Below are 18,933 nucleotides of genomic sequence, written 5' to 3'. Positions count from 1 at the left end.
AGGGTTCTTAGTGGACAGGTGAATTAAAGAAACGAAACAACAGTGTCTTAGGTTTATTTAAATATGTCTTTTTTTATTGTTGTGAAAATGTACAGTATGCCCATTTGTTTGGGACCAACTTACAACACTGCCAGTCATACACTTGGGACTGTCCGTGTTGGATCATAGACAAATGTGTTTGTTCACGCCATGCCACCAGATCAAAGACTTGAGTCAGTAATAGTATTTAGACGGTTTTAAAGGTTTTAGAACGCAGCTCTATTTCACTGAGAAGTAGAACAACAAGAAATAGCTCACAGGGCAAAAAAACTTGGCCCACTTTAGGCTGATTTAATGTCAGTTGCTGATATAATGTACTGTAACATGAAATCAACCACATTACCATTAACACTGGTAAATGATCAATATGTTTTTAAATCAATCCAATACATTTTTAAAACTGAAGAACAGTTGTCTGTCAGGTGGATTCAGCACCGTATCACTGCAGTGGTGCAGAGCCCTTCACTGTCTGTGCTGTTCTGTGAGATGCCCTGTGAACGCTTCAGGCACCGTGCTGTGCATCTTGTGGTTATTTGTTCAAAACAAGATGTTTTCATTAATGGTTTAATTTGTTAAAGCAATTCTGTGTCTTTTTCCTGAGGAAAAAATGATATAAAGCATAAATGATGACAATGGTAAATAAATAAATTGCTAAGCAATTTTGTGCCAATTGTATTTTTCAGATACAAGTGAGTTGGCAATTCAGTGTCATTTTTAAAGGTCTGGGTTTGACTATTAAAGACTACAGTCCAAGAGTGTAATTTAACATGCATTGTAGAATAATATATTATTAGAATAAAATATTCTATATATTTGATAATTTGTACTTTCAAGAATGCAAGTTAAGTAACCTGTCAACTGAATCTCTCCTCCAAGAAACTTTCCAAGCAAAAATACAACACAAAAATCAAGCTTTCAAAATATATGTTGTATACCAGTCTACTGTACATATACATATTAAGTGAATGGTGTGTGCGTATATACATATGCCATAAAGTTAAACACAAAGTTGTAAAACATCAGACAACAAATAATACATATGTCATCAGTTGTAGACCAAGAGATGGCCTCATGATCGTATTCTGAGATGTAGCATTTCCTGACAGATCATATTACCATAGTAAACCACATGTCCTCTACTATGAAAAGTGTGGTTACAGTAAGGGTTGCTGAGTTGACACCTTTGCGAGATCGACAACAGGCAAAGTAATCCAAGGCTTTATGGGAAGACTGAAAGTCATAGTTCCCACAATATTTTAATAATTTGTTTTACTGCTGCCTAGAGAACTACCAGTACATTCAGGTTCATAAATCTTATATCAGATTACTTCTGAAATTTGGTTTAAATATTATTTTCGCGATAGCCTATAGATTAATGCTGAGTGACACCACAATTCATAAAAAAAAGTGAAAAAAAAAAACTTAAAAAGAAAACTTTATGAGCACCTTTAGCTGACAAACCCTTCACTGTTCTTCTGACAACACAGCACCATGGAATGGCCTGCTCCACAGCCAATTAGAAGAGCTTTGAAGCTTTTGAGGGTGGGGATTAGCTGGGGTTGTATAATGTCTCCAAAAGATCCATCTCCACACATTCCATGCTCATTCCAGCCCCAGGAAAAGACCTGATTCCCTAGAAAAAAATCAAATAGTCCTCAACCAAGAGCAAAATAAGTTCAGCCACCCAATTATGAACTTAACACCTTCAATAATATAAAAGGTCTGAGAACATTTTACAGCCTTAAATATTAGTATTGAGCAAGCAATTTTATTAAAACAAAACATATCAACAAGGCTTGATGGCATTCAACCATGCATTCTTAGAATTGGTGCCAATGACGCTTGATTTCATCATGTATTTCATTTTCAGGGTATATAGCATCCTCAATTAATCCATCAATACAGAAAATATGGTTCTAATGACAAGATTTTAGGCCAATTTCTCAAGTTATGTTTTTGAACTAGCAAACCACAGCACCAGAGAATCTATACTAGTCATTTCACACAGTATATTCTAGAAGTTGACTTTGCTCATCAACCTAAATTGGGAAAATACAATGCATTGCCGTATAACCAAAAAACCTACAGACCTGGTATGACCTAACAGGTATGACATAATCCTTTTTTCCCCCCTCAATACACAATTCAACGATAGTGTTTGGCTATTAGTGAACATTACTTGTGATTATGAGATGGCCAATAGACCAAAATGACCACTTTTTATGCAAACCCTACATATGCATTATTTTGCTTATGACAAAATTATTTTTTGACACTGAATCATATATGACTGTTAACAAAGCTTATAGTCACTAAAAAGACAAAGCAACAGTTACCATGCTTCCATCAGTTAGAACACTGAACATCATGATTGTTCAATAAGACATCAAGCAAGTAAAGAATAGATGTTTGGGGTCTTAGAGTATTCAAAGATGTAGATAAATAAATATCACATACATGGCATAAAGGTTTGTATATGTTCATTTTTTGTAATGTATGTAATCCCATATTAGTTTCTTTCCAATAGTATTCAGTTATACTGATTTTTGTGTGCTTACTTAATATGTGATTTGGGGGCGATCATAAGCATAGCATTTTTTAAGGCATTTCTTATGCCGAGTTCACAATACACGGTTTTAGCCCTGATCTTTCGTTCGTCAACATCTTTTGGAAATCGCTCAGTAAAGCCCCAGATTAGAAGCAAATCGTGTTCGCTCGTGTTTCGAAAATCGGCATGCGTGCATTGTTCAGAGACGTCGCCCGAGAGGCTCCGTGTCTCGTGCAAGATTTGGCCAAAATCCTCGCTTGTGGTTTTCTGACGCAACGTATTTCGGAGAACATTCAGACACGTCGGATGTGTATTGCGTTACTCTCTCCACAACGACTTCAAGTTTCCTCATTACGTGACATTAAGTTGTGTAGTGTGAACAGTACAGCGTTCCGACTACTTTGAAAGTACTGTAGTGTGTTTTGCATTTATTCCACTAGCTATGTCATTGTTATTTCTTGCTTAAATACTGCAAACTCCACATTTATCACATTTTACATATTTTCCCATTTTTCCACTGTAACACCCACAATTTAAATATCAAGTGAGGTAATTTCTGTTGATTATTCTTTGAAGTCATTATACTGAGTTCAAATTTTATATCCGTTTACACTCTCCTATATGACAACTATATGACATTTTTTTGAATTAAAGACAACTTTATATAGTCACTTGGCTTTTTTTAAATACATAATTATGCCAATTGGCTCCTGATATGAAGGAGTCAATTAAATATGAATTTACTCCCCTAAATGTACTTATACTATCTTTATTTTTCAATAAATGTTTTTTGAATGTCTTGTCAGGGATGATAATTATACTTTCCTTTTTCAGAAATCAAATTATACCATGTCCACCAAATCCACACAGATCAATGCCAGACGCAAGCCAAGCTCCATCATTTACCAATGATAAAGTCTGAACTTTGATAAACAAAACACAATTTTTAGATGCTAAAAAAAAAACCCCCAAAAACCCCAAAAATCAGTAGAATAAAAGTATTACATTACTGTGAATAGGCCAATTCAACAAACTATAGGAGCTAATTTATAGGAGGTCATTTTCAAGAAGGAAGATCTAAATGGAGGTGTCAGCAAAAAGCTCATCAATCAGATATATCAAAGTTGTCAGCTAACCACAGTCCAACACTTCAATATACGACTAAAAACATTTTATAGTTAAATTTGCACATCACACATCATCTAAAGGTTGTGAATGTATAAAAGCAGCATTCTGGGTTGCAAAGTATCCCTAAATAGCTGTTTATAATCCTCCTGTCATTGCATACATTTACTGACACATTCTAACCAATCAGAATCATCCATCTTTGTGAGTGACCTGTAATGGACTTGGACACTTTAAAGCCACCCAGCTGGTGGGTGTGGTCAAGCATGCACCACTACCGAGACACGTGCCATGGCAACACTGTTACATAATAGTTCCTGTTGCCACAGCAACCAAATGTGAGCTTGCTTTCTCAAGGGAAACTCATTTTCTTAGATTTGTTCCCCCTCTCACTTTACTATTCAGTTCACGCATGCTCCAAGTGATGCAGTCCAATGTGCTACCCATTCCGCCAAAACCTCAGACAGCATCAATTCGTGCTCCCAAAAATCGAATGATACCTAAAAAATGGACAATAATGTTATTTCCTTATAGGATGCAATTATGGTTGGGGGAATAAAAAAATCTCATAGGGAAAGCAGGATACAAGCTGGTTCATTGAATTAAGGGAAACTGTGCTAAAGAAATAGGCTACTGTAGCACAATTCACATTACAATAGAGCAGTACTCAGGCACTGATAAAAAAAAAATTCTGCTGTTCCCATAGCAACAAATCTATGGACCATGGCAACATATAGAGTAGCATACTAATCTACACAGGATGAGCAAGGATAAAGAAATCATTTCTCCTTCAGAAATTCTCCCTGTAACAGCTGAAGAGAAAACTATACCAGACTGTTGCCCCCTATACCTAAAAGGTACATCTACCTTATATGGGAGACATGAGACAGAAATATTTGTGATAGATATTTGCTCCAAACCCTGGTACTATTATTTAGACATGCTGCTGAACTTCAATGAGATAATTAGTGTTGTCTATAGAAAAAATAATGTCACCTTAAAGCTGCAATTAACTGACAATTAAAACTCGTCACTTATTGTTCTATCAAACAGAGAAGTGCTACATTAAACAAAGGTGCTACGTTAAACCCTGTGCCCAAATTCTTGAAAAGATATGAATTCCATTGAACAGTGGAGGAGTGCCAAAATATGTTATAATTAAGTTGAGGAAAAGAGTTAAGCAAACAAGCAAATATTCACTTAACTTATTAGGCCTAATGAATATTTAAAAGGGATAAAGGGAAGGTGACCACAGAGACCATGTATACTACATTCTTAAGCAATGTCTGTCTTGTAAAAATCAACATAATTATTATATTAATTACAATTAATTATATTATGTATACAAAAGGATATCAAATATTCTGTGCCAAGCCATTAGAGTTTCACATAGGGCCCAGCCCACTCAGTTCATAATAGAAAATCCCAAGTTTACAAGCTCTTCACAGGGGCCATCAGGTAGGCACTCCCTTCATCTGTGTTTCGCTGAATTAAGACCACGTCACCTTAACAGCGAGATCTGGCATCCAAGACCCAACCCCATCCAATAAAATTAAACACCATCAGAATCTTACCAAATGATGTAAACATGCTGGGCTTTAAAAAAAACAAAAAAAACAACAACTGTTTTTAGACAAATTCAAGTTAACATCTCTTTGCTAATTGGTCAGTTAGGGGAAATTAAATTATGCACTTGCCAAATTTTGTATCTATTTTTACTTTTAAAATGTGACATATTAGGATTTTAATCACATTTTTTCCTGACGAACTTTGTGTCACCCTGGAGCCTCTAAACTGCCTAAAAGGGTTCTTTTATCTGAATGAAAATGTTGCGCATAACTTGATTCAGAACCTCTTCATGACGATATTAATCCCTTTACATTATTACTTTAGGCTTCAGTTTGTCCCAGTCTATACCAAAATGTATCATGATGTTCTGGGCCAGTCCAGGTATGTTCTGGTCTTCACAAGTTGAGCCAGCCTTTGATGGGTACATTTATGGCATTTAGCTGACACTTTTATCCAAAGCGACTTACAATTATGACTGAGTTTAACTTGAGCGATTGAGGGTTAAGGGCCTTGCCCAGGGGCCCAACAGTGGCAACTTGGCAGAGGTGGGACTTGAACTGGCAACCTTCCAATTACAAGTCAAGGACCTTAAATACTGAGGTACCACAGGGTAGACAAAAAGTGGAAAGGGATCTTCTCCTAGAAAACCAGAAGAGGACATACTCTGCCTGTAGCCTTCAGGTAGCCAAATCCATCTCCAGTGAGCACCAGTGGCTCAGAAGATAGTTGTGGCTGATCAGGCAAAAGGTCTGGCAACCTTTGCACAGGCTGTCAGTGATGTTTTCAGCAATGTCCTTCCCGAGCTGGAAGTCCCTGCTGTGTAGGCAAAGGCGTCGAAAGTGATGGCCTTGTTGCTCCAGGCCATTTATTACCCAGCCCTCATCTTTGCTGCTATAAGAAACAAAAGCATCATCATGGTACATTAACTTGCTATTGTTCCCTATGGCTTCTTCATATCATGCACTAGCCATGTGACAGAGAGGAATGATGTAAGGTGGCCTCTTGCATTGCAACAAGGATGCCAACTAGAAAAGGATCAAGCTATGGAAAGCTGAAGCAAAGAGCACAAACTCTGTCTCAGAAAAGCAATTCTCCTTTCCATAGGCCTGCAGATTCTGAAGTCTGTCGAAGCTGTTGTCTGATGAGCACTGTAATTTATCTAGACTTGAAATCTTGATTTCAACCAGCATTTCTAATTCTCATTCACCCACTTGGACAACTTAGCATTATCTTATTATTATTATTTATATATACATAACTTATTATTATTATTTTATGGGTACAGTTAGGGTAATTAATATTTCATCCCAGTCTATATAGAAAATGAATTATTTTACAGATGTCAGATTTACTATTCAGCATATTTTTGAAAATATATAAGTGCAGGGAGCAGAAAATGAAACTGTCTCAGTTTGGTAGGGGATCGTCACATACATCAGTAGGTATTTTTGAAAGGCTGAAACTGTTAATATGCAGTGCTTTCAACTGGGAAAGGTCATTGAATACCCAGCATGACAAGACAGTCCTGCAACAGTTGCCCATTAACAGATGTAGTATTCTCAGGTTTGAAAGCCCTTGAAAAGCCCCAGGCTGAACTTGAGAACAGCCAAAGACCTGAAGGTACTCCAGTGAAGTGAAGCATGAAAACAATCCAGAAACAAGAGATCTCTTTGGTATTTTTTATGCTGATGCATAGGTCAATATCTATAACTTGACTGCAAAAAGCTGTGACCACCAAACCAATTACAGAGCTCTGCAAATCTGCCAACTTCACATCCTCAGCACATCATGTGAGCACTAGCCATTCTCACACGATGAGGTCATAGAACCCAAGCATTAAGACATACAGCAGAAAATTCATGTCTCCTTCATGTCTTCATGTAAAAAGAAGCACTTTACATCTCATTTTAGTTATGGTTCAGTCTAGTCTGGGTGGTTTGCAAAAGGCTTATGTCAGTGATGATTTTTAGGTAGAGTTAGATGTCTGATAAAGGTGAAAAAACCTTTTCACAACTGTGTCACTTGGCTGTATAAATGATGAACTGCAACCATGTAATGTTTAGTCATGCTGATATGCTAATTTGTGAAACCAAGTAGATAGGCCAGATCATTAATATATAGTACATTTCTAGTTGGTCATCCTTTCATGTTAGATGGACATGGAAGCTGGTGAATTAACAATTCTTCTTGTGTCAGAAAGGCAGTCAGAATTCTAATTTTAAATTTGAGAATTTGCCACAGATCCACTAAAGGATCACCCAGGATTCACCCACATATAAGACGAAATGATAACGTGGCACACATGGCAAAACTACACATACATAGGAGCCTTTAGTGTATATACATAATATATAGATTTATACATAAATACCTTATGTGTGTATTGTTGTATGCTTTTTTATGCTATTGCACTCCTATCCTGTGCCCATATATATATATATATATAAATAAATTAGATATTATTTATTATGCATTGTCCATATTTTCTGTAGAGGCCCATCTCCTACTCATACCCTTAACTGTAAACCTAAAAGCAAAAATAAACAAATAAAAATTCCATCAAATTGGCCTTTCTAAAGAACTGGCCACTTAAATACCTTACACATTTATACCAACCACATATTAAAGAGAAGCTAAACGATTTGTATTATTGAAATGCAAATGTTAGACTCCCCAAGGCTTTCAATCCAGAGATGTGATGAATTCTCCCAGTAAGACATTACTGATATCTCTTAATAGCTTGAGGATTTCAGTCATAAATCCTCCCTTGGTACCACACCCTTCACCACCACAACCCTCTCAATGCTGATGTGAATGTCAGAATGTTTATTTCAGAATGTTTGATCGCTTCATTATTTTACATCACAGCTCAATAGTCAGCAGAAAACCTAGCCTAAACAATTTGGAAAAAATAAGGAATTTTGAAGGATGGTCACTCAAGAACCAGCTGCACCATGAGCACGACAGAGACATGCATATGCACGCACACGCACGCAGGCACGCACACATGCACAATTTTCCAACCTCCCAACAGCATGCATGATGTGAATGTACTCACCCACAATGGCAAGGTTGTGCTCTGATCCACATACAATCTGCATCCATAAAGACATAAATTAGAACATTTGAAAATACAAAAACATCTGCACCCACATTTCTGTTTCCTGAAATGCTAAGTTGTCTGATTTAGGCTTTCCTTGAATAATCGCTGTCTATGCATATCTTTGATTTGGACAGATGTTATGGATCTGTTGTTTTGGATAAACTATTCAAGACCTGTTCTGTCACATGAGCTTCTCTGCATGATCCAGATACTGTATACATTTTAGTGACATCTCATGATGAATCCAAGAGGTTATCAGGCATTCCTGACTGGTTAATTAATATTCCAGGATCAGAACTTGTAAGGGTAAATGGAATGATCACTAAGGGAGAAAGCCACAGCACCTATGCATTGTGTTGATATCAAATGAAAAGAGAGAAAACCAGAAGCTCAAGCACAAAGTAAGTGTTCTTTAACAGAAGTCTGCATGATGCCCAGAGAGGTGGTGCCATTCTCCTTTTCAGGTATATGGTCCTCACTGTTGTTAGAGGAAACAGGCACAATTGGTCAGCAGAGGGTTTCAGATTCTCAAAAGACTGCAAAGCTAGAGAACAATTACCTGATCTTGCAGTTTGGTACTGAACAAGCATAATAAGGCTGAGTAAGTTTAATTTACTTCTTGCTATGCACTAATAAAGCTCTGCCTTTTTACCCCTACTGGTCTCTGGGTGTGTGTTTCTCAGACCCTGCTTGGTGTCCCAGTCAGGTGACATGGCCCTTCCCCTGCCTTTGTCACAGAATAGAGAGAACATGTTCTGAGTCTGGGTTCTGCTGCTGCGTTAGCCCTGGGTGAGTATGAGATTATCCTGTAGACTCCACCTTCCAAGTGCCTTAGGTTTCTTCTCCATCTCAGGCTAAAGCAAACTGCACTGTGCCTGGCTAACCATCCAGAGAACCATACAGCCCTTACTGGGAGGTCCCTGCTGAGAACTATGGTCCCTTATACTCTCTCTGTTTGGGGAGAAGTTCCCTTTATTGAGCTTTTGGGCAGGAGAAATGGGATGGTGACAGCCCACTGGTAAGCCCAAGGAAGTTCACCACCCAGAGGCACCTCCACCTTATCCACCCCAAAAGCAAGCAGAAACCACAAGAACCTCAAACACCCCAAGTGTCAAGCAGTAACTAGTAGTAACTATTTAGAAAATGCTGAAATCTCACAATCTTAGAATTGAAGAATTTTAGATGTTGTTTGCTATTTGTTTTTGACTTGTCTCTTAAAACCTAACAGCTTAAGGGCTCAATGCAAACTAGCTACTTATAAGTGTTCAGATGAAACAAAAACACTACTTTTGGTAAACCAGAAATGCAAGCACTTTGAGGTCCTGGCCTTTGACTGGAACTGGGATTTGTTATCAAATGAGACCAAAATAGTTTTTTTTGCCATAGCTTGGTTTGCAAAAAGGTACAGCATAACATGGTAATTCACATAATAATTTGGAATCTGATGTCATGGGACGTTTTGAATACACAAGCCTAGCGACCGTGTTGAAGGACTCCAAGTTCAAGTTTCACAGTAAAATCTGGCTACATTTGCTGAGACATCGAAAATGGACCACTAGATCATCCAGAAGGACGACACCACAAACCTGTACCTCAGATCCACACAAAAATAGCTCACAGGCCTTCTGGCCTGGACATAACTCTGTTGGAATGGGAACTTATGGCAAAAACTGAAAAGTAGAGTTAAAGATGTGCACACCAAAGTCTCAGACGGAGCTTGGCATATTTTGCATGGAGAAGGTGTCTTAGCTGTGTGTTATCCTTCACCAAACATTGAAGAAGAAGATTCTGTGGCCTAAGAAGCAACACATCCTTTTTAGGCAAAGAAAACATAATGCTGTAGATTTTTGAATGAAAGAATGATGTCACAAAAGCAATAAATAATTTTTTTTTTCCAATGTCAAGCACAGAAAACATCTGACAAACAATTATCTTAATCTTATGCACGGTGTGTGCACACGTTCCCTCCTTATTCATTTGCCTGACTTGCTATAAAAAAGGCAAAGTAAGTGGACAGAGGCAGTGACGAAAACAACACACTGCAAAACCCCCAGAGCTGAATTAGCACTTACAGTGCTTAGTTACTCTTTGCAGGGTCCATTTGTGTCTATGTGGTGTGGGAAAAGATGGCCCACCAGTCCCAACGCGTGAACCTTCCAGCCAGTGTTCTGTAGACATTCTGACGAGGCTAGTGGCTATAAAGAATAGCCACTTGGAGTCTCTTTCTTCATCTCATGAGCTCTCTACACAGACACTGCATTTATTGCACCAACACTGAGCATGCAAAAACACTGCAGATCTTAATTCAATGCTGTTTTTTTTCTATGCAAATATCTTCTGTACAAGGATGTCCCTCGAAATGTCTGCAAGACCTGGAGTCTACCTTACATCACAGGTCATTTGAGGTGATTTATTCCTATTTCAAATTAGCAGACTGAAGGAGATGAAATAATACACTCCCCAGTATGCAGTATGCTGGAATCTGATAGACCCTAAGATCCTCAGGATTCTGTGAGCATGGCAAGCCAAAAAGTCAAAGAGAGACATGGCAAGCACACAGGTCATAGAGAGGCTTCCTTCACTGCCCATTTGTAGAAATTCATTAAAGTAACGAGAATACCCGAGATTGGGAGTTATCGCAGCCATCATCGCAGCAATGATTTGGTTGCAGGCACAAGCCCAGGTAGTGTTGTAGATCATCACATCCTTGACATTCACCCAAAACACATGACCTCAAATGTCATAAAGCTGCAGTGAAAACAACGTCTATAGTTACTTAGAAACCAGGGATCAGGTAAATGAATATATGAAATAGTTATTGAGTAGTCAGTGGAAGAGTACAGATATAATATTCCTAATATCGGATGTAAGCAGCATAGGTAGAACACTTTTCAACCAATCAGTCTGTAATCAGAACAAAATGTTAAATAAAGAATTAATTTACCTTTGTTTCACATTCAGTCAGAATAATGCTTCACTGTATAGACCAAGCAAAAATGACTCATGTAGTATCAATCATACTTTTCATTTGACCCCATTCTGCTCCCATGGACTATGTATGGGAGTGTATACAAGCTCTTTTAAACATGAGAGATCTCATTTGTACAAAGGACAGAGAGAGCGAGACAGAGAGAGAGACAGACAGAAAGAGAGAGGAAGAGAGAAAAGAAAAGATCAGTTTCTGAATCAATGAGCTGCCTTTGGCTAATTGATGTGCTTTCTGCTTTGGAATAGGATCTTTTTTAATGCAACAGTAGCACTCTTGATGGAAATCTGGGGTGCGCAATGCCAAATGTGCTATTTCATATATCTACACGCACATTCAGAGGTAAATCAGGAAATTTTGCTCTTTAACCATGACATCCTTTAAAAGAAATCCTGGGGTCATACTTATGACAAATTATAAAATCAAGTATAGTCATGCATAATTCTAATTGTTCCTATACCAGTTTTATAAATAAATGTTTCTAAATAAGTCCCCTCTAAGCACACTCTATTGCATTTGTGTCAGGTAACAGTGAAGACCTACAAAGAACCTTCAGGGAATGTCAAGAGCTGATACAGACTCACGCGGGAGTACTGCTATAACATGACACAGACTCACGCTGGAGTACTGCTATAACATGACACAGATTCACGCTGGAGTACTGCTATAACATGACACAGATTCACGCTGGAGTACTGCTATAACATGACACAGATTCACGCTGGAGTACTGCTATAACATGACACAGATTCATGCTGGAGTACTGCTATAACATGACACAGACTCATGCTGGAGTACTGCTATAACATGACACAGATTCACGCTGGAATACTGCTATAACATGACAGACTCACGGTGGAGTGCTGCTATACCATGACACAGACTCATGCTGGAGTACTGCTATAACATGACACAGACTCACACTGGAGTACTGCTATAACATGACACAGACTCACGCTGGAGTATTGCTATAACATGACACAGACTCACGTTGGAGTACTGCTATAACATGACACAGACTAACGCTGGAGTACTGCTATAACATGACACAGACTCACGGTGGAGTACTGCTATAATGACACAGACTCACACTGGAGTACTGCTATAATGACACAGACTCACACTGGAGTACTGCTATAACATGATACAGACTCACACTGGAGTACTGCTATAATATGACACAGATTCACACTGGAGTACTGCTATAATGACAGACTCACACTGGAGTACTGCTATAATATGCTGACATGCACCACATGCATTAAGGCCTGCAGCTCATCACACACAAAGTAAGAAAAAAAGTTAAATCAGCTGCAGTGCTATCCTCCCAGAGAAGTAGACAACTGCTACGCTTGCTTTCTCTCTTTAGCAGAGGCACTAATTCCTACCTTCTTTAAGACATCCAGCACTGCACTTCTCATTAATTAGTGGTGCCAGGTCAACAATCTATTACTAAATGTCAACAAAACAAAGGAGATGATTGGGAACCAGTGAAAGAGGGTGGAGCAGCAGGGTTGAGAAGATGAATACCTTAAAATTCTTCATCAACGAGAATCTTATCTGAACTCCCAATACAACACAGCTGGCCAAAGGAGCAGCTAGAATTCCTAAGAACTCTTAACGGATATAGCACTGAGATCATACTCACCAGCTCCATCAGGGAGTGCAACACTGCAAGCATCTGCATTAGGTGGGCATGACCCTAACACCACTTGTAGGTTATATACCGAACCTGTCCGAAGTACTGTCAATATTCAAAGTTCAATTATGTAATCCATTTATTAAAAAACAAACAAAGAAAAAAACCCATTCAATTGTGAAGTGGGAGGGGGGTTAGTACTACCGTGGCTGTGTGTCTTGCGAGTTCTCACGTGAGCTTCAGCTGCTACACTGAGTGCACTGCATGACGAACAGGATTTACTTTCTTTGATTCAAGGCAAGCAGAAACAAGCACATAATTCACCAACAACCTTATGGTATCAATGACAGCATTCACAACTCAAGCACAGAGAGGTCATGCAATTAGAACTGTGGAATCTCCTGAGGGTAAAAGCTGTATGCCAGCCTTGTAAGCTACAGTTAGCCTGCTATTGTAGCAGTAGCTACCTAAGAACACATCACAAAAAATATGCACCCAAATAAGTATGGCTTGATGTCCACTAGCTAGATTTTTTATGCTAGCTAGCACTTTGGGAAATCTAGCTTCAAGAATGTTTTAAAAACATTTTTAAAAGCAATTTATTGTAAATTATCACTGAGTTGTTACATTTCTCAGAATTGTCTGTGTTAAATCTATTTAAACAAAAATACAAAGCCCACTGAACTGACTAAATAAAGTCTAGAGAAAGAAGCCTCATGCCCTGCATTCCCCAATGGTTTATTATTATTATTGTTTTCTGTTTTGTGTTAAGTTAAAAGGCATGCTTATGTTGCAATACATATATCTATTCAAATAGTTATGTCTCCCTCTGTATTGTTTTGTGCTCTTATATAGATAATGCGCAAAACAGATATTGAAACTGTTTGAGATTTTGTGGCAGACTCTACAGAAGTGTGAAATCTAAGACACTACACACTAGCTTTTACTTCAAGGTAATCACTCATTGTCCCTCCTCCTAGTAGCACCCCCTAGTCTGCTAACACAGTGAACTGTTTTATTATGTGCAGGGGGTCTATAATCCCATTTGCAACCCCCTCCCCCAACAAACAAAAACCTTGCACTACAATGTACAACTAAATAATCTGGTTCTTTTGCCTTTGGATATTTGCACTAAAGAAGATGCTGTTTATATAGTGTTTATAGTATTTAATGTACAATTTGTTTTATCAAAGGCCAACAGGAAATGAAATTTGAGAATTTCATCATACAATACAACTCAACTCTGGCCCCGAGATGCTTGATATATATGCATACAGACATCTGGAACTAATCTGCAAGCAGTTAGACAGATGTCTGAACCAAAGATGCTCAGTTCATATGCACATGGATGGCTCCATCTGCTGCAGAGAATCATTGGCCCAGTCTGGCCCATCCTCCAGAATTCCCAGCACAGCAAGACAAAAACTAGATCTGTAAGCTTGGGAGGACAGCTGCTGCCTCTGTGACAGGGTGGGAATGACTTAATCACAATGAATAATAATGCTTGTTACTGTGAACCTACTTCTCAACACACTTACTAATTTTTGCATATTGGTTGGGACACTTTATCCTATAATAATGTCTAAGCCTTTCTCAGAGGGTGATGAATAGGTGCTTTTTTGGTCCATTTACAAGCAGGTGATGTAACCTATAATAATGTGTTTATTATAACAAGTTGTGATTATGGGGGAAAGAAAACCCAGAAGCTAAACTACTTCTAGCTGAATAGTATACCTGCAAAATGCACTAGACACTAATCGTCTTGTTATGGAGACTAAATGCTGCAAGAACAGTGGATTAATCACACTCTAGGAGCAGATCCCATCTACTTGCCCTGCATGCAGTAAAATGCTTGCCCTTTGGATCCTTTTGGATGACCTTGCTGGACAGTAATAGAAGAAGCTTCACATAAAGCACTAGGAAGTCAAGGCGAGGAGGACAGAAACTTTAGGCTTTGATTCCGTGGTCTCACTGACGGTGTGGCATGTCCCCTGGGCGATTGTCCTTCACTGCTTTCCTTCTCACTTTCCATGAGAATTGTGGCGCGTTTTGCACTTTGCCGTGATATGAGCAGACCAGGAGACACTGGGGCGTTGGCTGCTTGGGAAGATAAAGCATGGTAAGGGGATAGCCCAGACAATGATGAGGAGGAGATGCGCCATGCTATTGCCAGTCACATGAGGACAGCAGTCCAAAGCTCTGAGCTAGGAGAAAATGGGGTGTGCTATGGCCAGTCGCGTGAGGACAGCTGCGCAAAGAACTGTGCTAGGTGGGAACAGGGTGTGCCCCCAACAGTATTCAGGCAGAGCCAGCCTGCAACTCCAGAACCGGGAGAGAGAGAAATGGCATAGATTGGACACCATGTCTTTCCACATCTACCAGAGATATTTCCGCTCTTTTCTGGATTACGTGTCACACACCCCCACACACCCCCTTCCTCTTTGCACCTTGATGCAAGGAGATTTCTATGCACTGTGCGCAATTATTTCAAAGTCTCTCAAAAGAGACTCACAGTTTAACCAATAATGTAAGTTTGCACACACAGAATCACAAATGTTGCATGCCCAAGGTTAACGTTGACCTTCAGTGTCTGTGAACACACTGTCTCTGGGCAGGATGTAACGAAAAACAATTACTGCTCATAGTTAAGTCCTCCCTCTGCTGGCTCTCTCTGTACACTGCACTGTAACTATTCAAGGGACTGAGGTACCACATTATTCTGAATGGCAAGGTTTGTTCTAAAGTTCTCTAAAAGAGGTGTTTAAATGTGTGTGTGTGATGTCTGGAAGGTTCTCAAACCTGGGTGGCTCCATTAAGTGTCCTGACCTCAAAAGGCAGACTTGTGACAGGATAAGAAACATCTGTTCCTGCAACTGCACTGTCATTAGATGGCCCTCTTCTTCCGAGCTGTCCGTAATCAGCTCTTCCCCATGTAAGCACTCTACCACTCTCTGAAAATGATCAATAGGATGCACTTAATGTGACAGTTATTGCTCCACTGAAGTCTACTACAAACCAGTGAGGTTAAGATGCACGTAACACAACACATTTACCATGTTCTCTAGAACTCACCTGTTTGGGCAACTAGGTGTGTCCAGCCACTGTATATAGCAGACACTTTTTCCCCATTCACTAGAGATTGGTCTAACAGAGTAGGCAGAGCCAGGAAGGACTCTGTGCTGCACAGCTGACCATGTTTATTACAGCCCCACAGGAACACAGCACCTGACACTAAACAAACACAAAAATAATGAAGAGTTCAAATAAAAAAAGATGGTGTTTGTAGGTCCCACTTCCAAAAATCTCAACACAGTCCCTATTTGCAACATTAAATTGCCCCTGAGAGTTGTGATATCACACATAGATATTTCCACTGTCATGCTTACAGGTTGCATGTGCAAGAGCTTAGATGCTATTGGGTTCTGATGACACTGCATTGTTTTAAGTAAAGGAATATTGTCACAGCAGTGTGAAAAGAAAAACCTTTAAATCAGACTTCTCACCAGTTAGACAGACACAGTGAGCAGAGCCTGCAGCTACTCTGTGGGGAGTTTCTTGGTCTAGTCCTATGAGTGAGGAAAGTAGGGTCAGTAAAGTGCACCCTACAAATGGACAGAACGCCTTGTTATATATGACCCCACATAATGAAGCATCAGTCAAGATATGTACAATGATTTAGGTTGATATATGTGTAAATTTGTGCAGACTTCCTTTCTTCTGTAACAGCTGGAATAAATCAGGAAGATGTGTGTGTATGTGCGTACCTGGGACCAAACAAGGCTCCTTGGAGGTGAAGTGTACAGGGACAGGCTGAGGAGTCAGTAATCGTCTCGCTTGAGTGGACAGACCTGTACCCCACTGATACACTCTTCCTGAACCTTCTCATGCAAAGATAATGCAGTGAGTGCACGGGGTGAGGGAGGGGGGGAAGCTGAGGTAGCGTGGGCTCATACCTGTGACTGCGAGTGCATGTCTAAGCCCTGCTGCTACACTGATGACAGGGTCACCCAAAGACTAAAGAGAAACAAAATGATACCAGAAAGAAACTTTACAAACATTTACTACATTATAAAGTATTATTCTACTCCATCTTCGCAATTGTAACAGCACCTCATGGTATTGGATTGTAGTTAACTAGCTCACACACACACACAAAGTAAACACACTCACTCACTCACACGTTTAAAAAGTAGGAATTTCTATGGTGATGTCAGTGGTGCTTGGCATTAATGACACCATGTGTCCTTGCTTTTAGCATGCACACACCATGTGCCACACAGACACAGAACAAATTTAGTTCTTACCTTGATGAGTAGAGGCTTGGCTGTGTGTTTTATCTGTGGGGAGATGCCCAGCTGACCAAAAGCATTGGAGCCACATGCCAAAACCTGGCCATCATCTGCCAGACACAGAGCAGGTTTCAATTACTATAGTCAGGTATTCAATGACTATCTAAACCAATCCAATAAATGATGCACTTTTTTTTCAAATTATTACAAACTAACTAGCCTCTTTATGTACTTTAAGTGCTTTACAGCTCTTGTTAATGTTGTAACAAGATTATGTTCAATTTATGTAATGATTACCCCATGTCAAAAAGCTGAAAGTTTTTCATATACTGGACATTTTCTAATGACAAAGTTAAATCATTAGAAAACTTAGATTAGGTTGCATTACCGGTAAGTATCACAGTGAAATCCCAGCCACAAGAAACCTGATGAACAGTCCTACTGCCAGGCAAAGGGCAAAGATTAAAGGTCATGACATCTGAGGTGTGGCCAAGACCTAGCTGTCCTTTGTGATTTTGTCCACATACCAACAGGTCCCCAGACTCTGGAGAGAGAGATATGAAAACAAAACAAAGAAATCTTGTTGTTATGAGAAAACCACTAGAGGGAGCTATTGACCAAACAAGCACCTTAAGAGCAAAATAAGCGTTGTGAGCAATGAGGACCTGCTGGCAGCAATAGAACAAAGTTAACAATTTTTAAAATTTTGCTTTGTTTTTAAATAAAACCACGTAAAAAGGGTTATATGTTTATCACCAGTGAGAAGCACCGAATGTCCACCTCCACCCGTGATGACCCGTAACGACCTTTGCAGTCCATGGCTGGAACACTGTGGTTCGAATTGATCTTCACCATGACCCTGGCCAAGCTGCCCATAAGTGTTCGCCCCCTGAGAGAAAGCACACAGTTCTTACAGAGCTGCTCGTTTTATTGAACTAACATCATACTGGATTGGGTCTTCTAGAGTTTTCTACATTTTTCTTTACATGGACATGAACATGGAAAATGTAACATGGAAATGTAAGTTTAATTGCATTAAGCAGGGGTTAAGGCAAATATCCAGATATGTAAATACGTATTGTGGGATTTCTCTCCTTTATTTTAATCATAGCAGGCCCTATTCGCTGGATATTTCCGTGTTCAGGGTTTACTGTGCAGAATAATGGACGAAAGGATATTAAAATTTGCACATTATGAACCTTGCCATGAAGGCATGTCCCTTTCTTCTTAAACAGCAGCAAGAATAGGTAAGAGCTGCCAGGACTTCCGTCTGCTAGGGCACCTAGGCGCGACATTATTAACAAATACTGTAGCTAGTGTTCTTCACACTAGTGTTGGGAGAGGTAAAATGGCACCAGCAATTAACCTCGCGGGAAACACAAGGAAAGAATGTCCAATACACCACGATGTTTCGCTCTGATGCCATGCCTTGCATGAAAATTAACAGGCTGAATATTATTGGCAGGAATTTTAAAATTATTCTAATAACAGGTGCAGATACATTCATAGTATAACCTCCCATTATAATTGGAAACGTTTAGACCGTAGCCACAGTTGCTATGTTACCAAAAACTTACCCACGTGTACAACGTAAATTTAATCTTCACTCTTGTTTCCATATTTTGGGGACGCTGG

General features: G+C 39.3%; 1 protein-coding gene across 5 annotated transcripts; it reads right to left on the bottom strand.

Moving 5' to 3' along the window:
- Positions 1 to 51: 51 nt before the first annotated feature.
- Positions 52 to 18,928, bottom strand: sergef (secretion regulating guanine nucleotide exchange factor). Of its 5 annotated transcripts, XM_027021437.2 has the most exons (12): positions 18,876 to 18,928; positions 18,055 to 18,187; positions 17,687 to 17,842; positions 17,314 to 17,408; positions 16,963 to 17,023; positions 16,774 to 16,887; positions 16,513 to 16,575; positions 16,082 to 16,240; positions 15,809 to 15,960; positions 8,340 to 8,376; positions 1,486 to 1,672; positions 52 to 635 (listed from the first exon to the last, which is right to left on the bottom strand). In XM_027021437.2, the coding sequence occupies exons 1-11, from the start codon at positions 18,915 to 18,917 to the stop codon at positions 1,488 to 1,490; spliced, it is 1,197 nt and encodes a 398-aa protein (XP_026877238.1). In that variant the 5' UTR covers positions 18,918 to 18,928; the 3' UTR covers positions 52 to 635; positions 1,486 to 1,487. The 5 variants fall into 5 exon arrangements, with proteins under 5 accessions (XP_026877238.1, XP_026877239.1, XP_026877240.1 ...); XM_027021438.2 differs by lacking the exon at positions 52 to 635 and having other exon boundaries at positions 1,485 to 1,672; positions 15,836 to 15,960; XM_027021441.2 differs by lacking the exon at positions 52 to 635 and having other exon boundaries at positions 1,547 to 1,664.
- Positions 18,929 to 18,933: the final 5 nt, after the last annotated feature.

Source organism: Electrophorus electricus, chromosome 2 (assembly GCF_013358815.1).
Source record: "Electrophorus electricus isolate fEleEle1 chromosome 2, fEleEle1.pri, whole genome shotgun sequence".
NCBI lineage: Eukaryota > Metazoa > Chordata > Actinopteri > Gymnotiformes > Gymnotidae > Electrophorus > Electrophorus electricus.
The sequence above is the reverse complement of the archived record's forward strand: the minus strand, read 5'-3'. Positions and strand labels throughout refer to the sequence as shown.

Bases quoted from the DNA above. Each gene is read 5' to 3' on its own strand.
- sergef (XM_027021437.2), bottom strand. From the start codon at position 18,917: ATGGAAACAAGAGTGAAGATTAAATTTACGTTGTACACGTGG. The intron at 16,241-16,512 runs GTGAGAAGTCTG...GTGTTTGTTTAG, and splicing joins TCACTGTGTCTGTCTAACTG to TGTCAGGTGCTGTGTTCCTG. The intron at 1,673-8,339 runs GTGAGTACATTC...ATTTTTTTCTAG, and splicing joins GCACAACCTTGCCATTGTGG to GGAATCAGGTCTTTTCCTGG.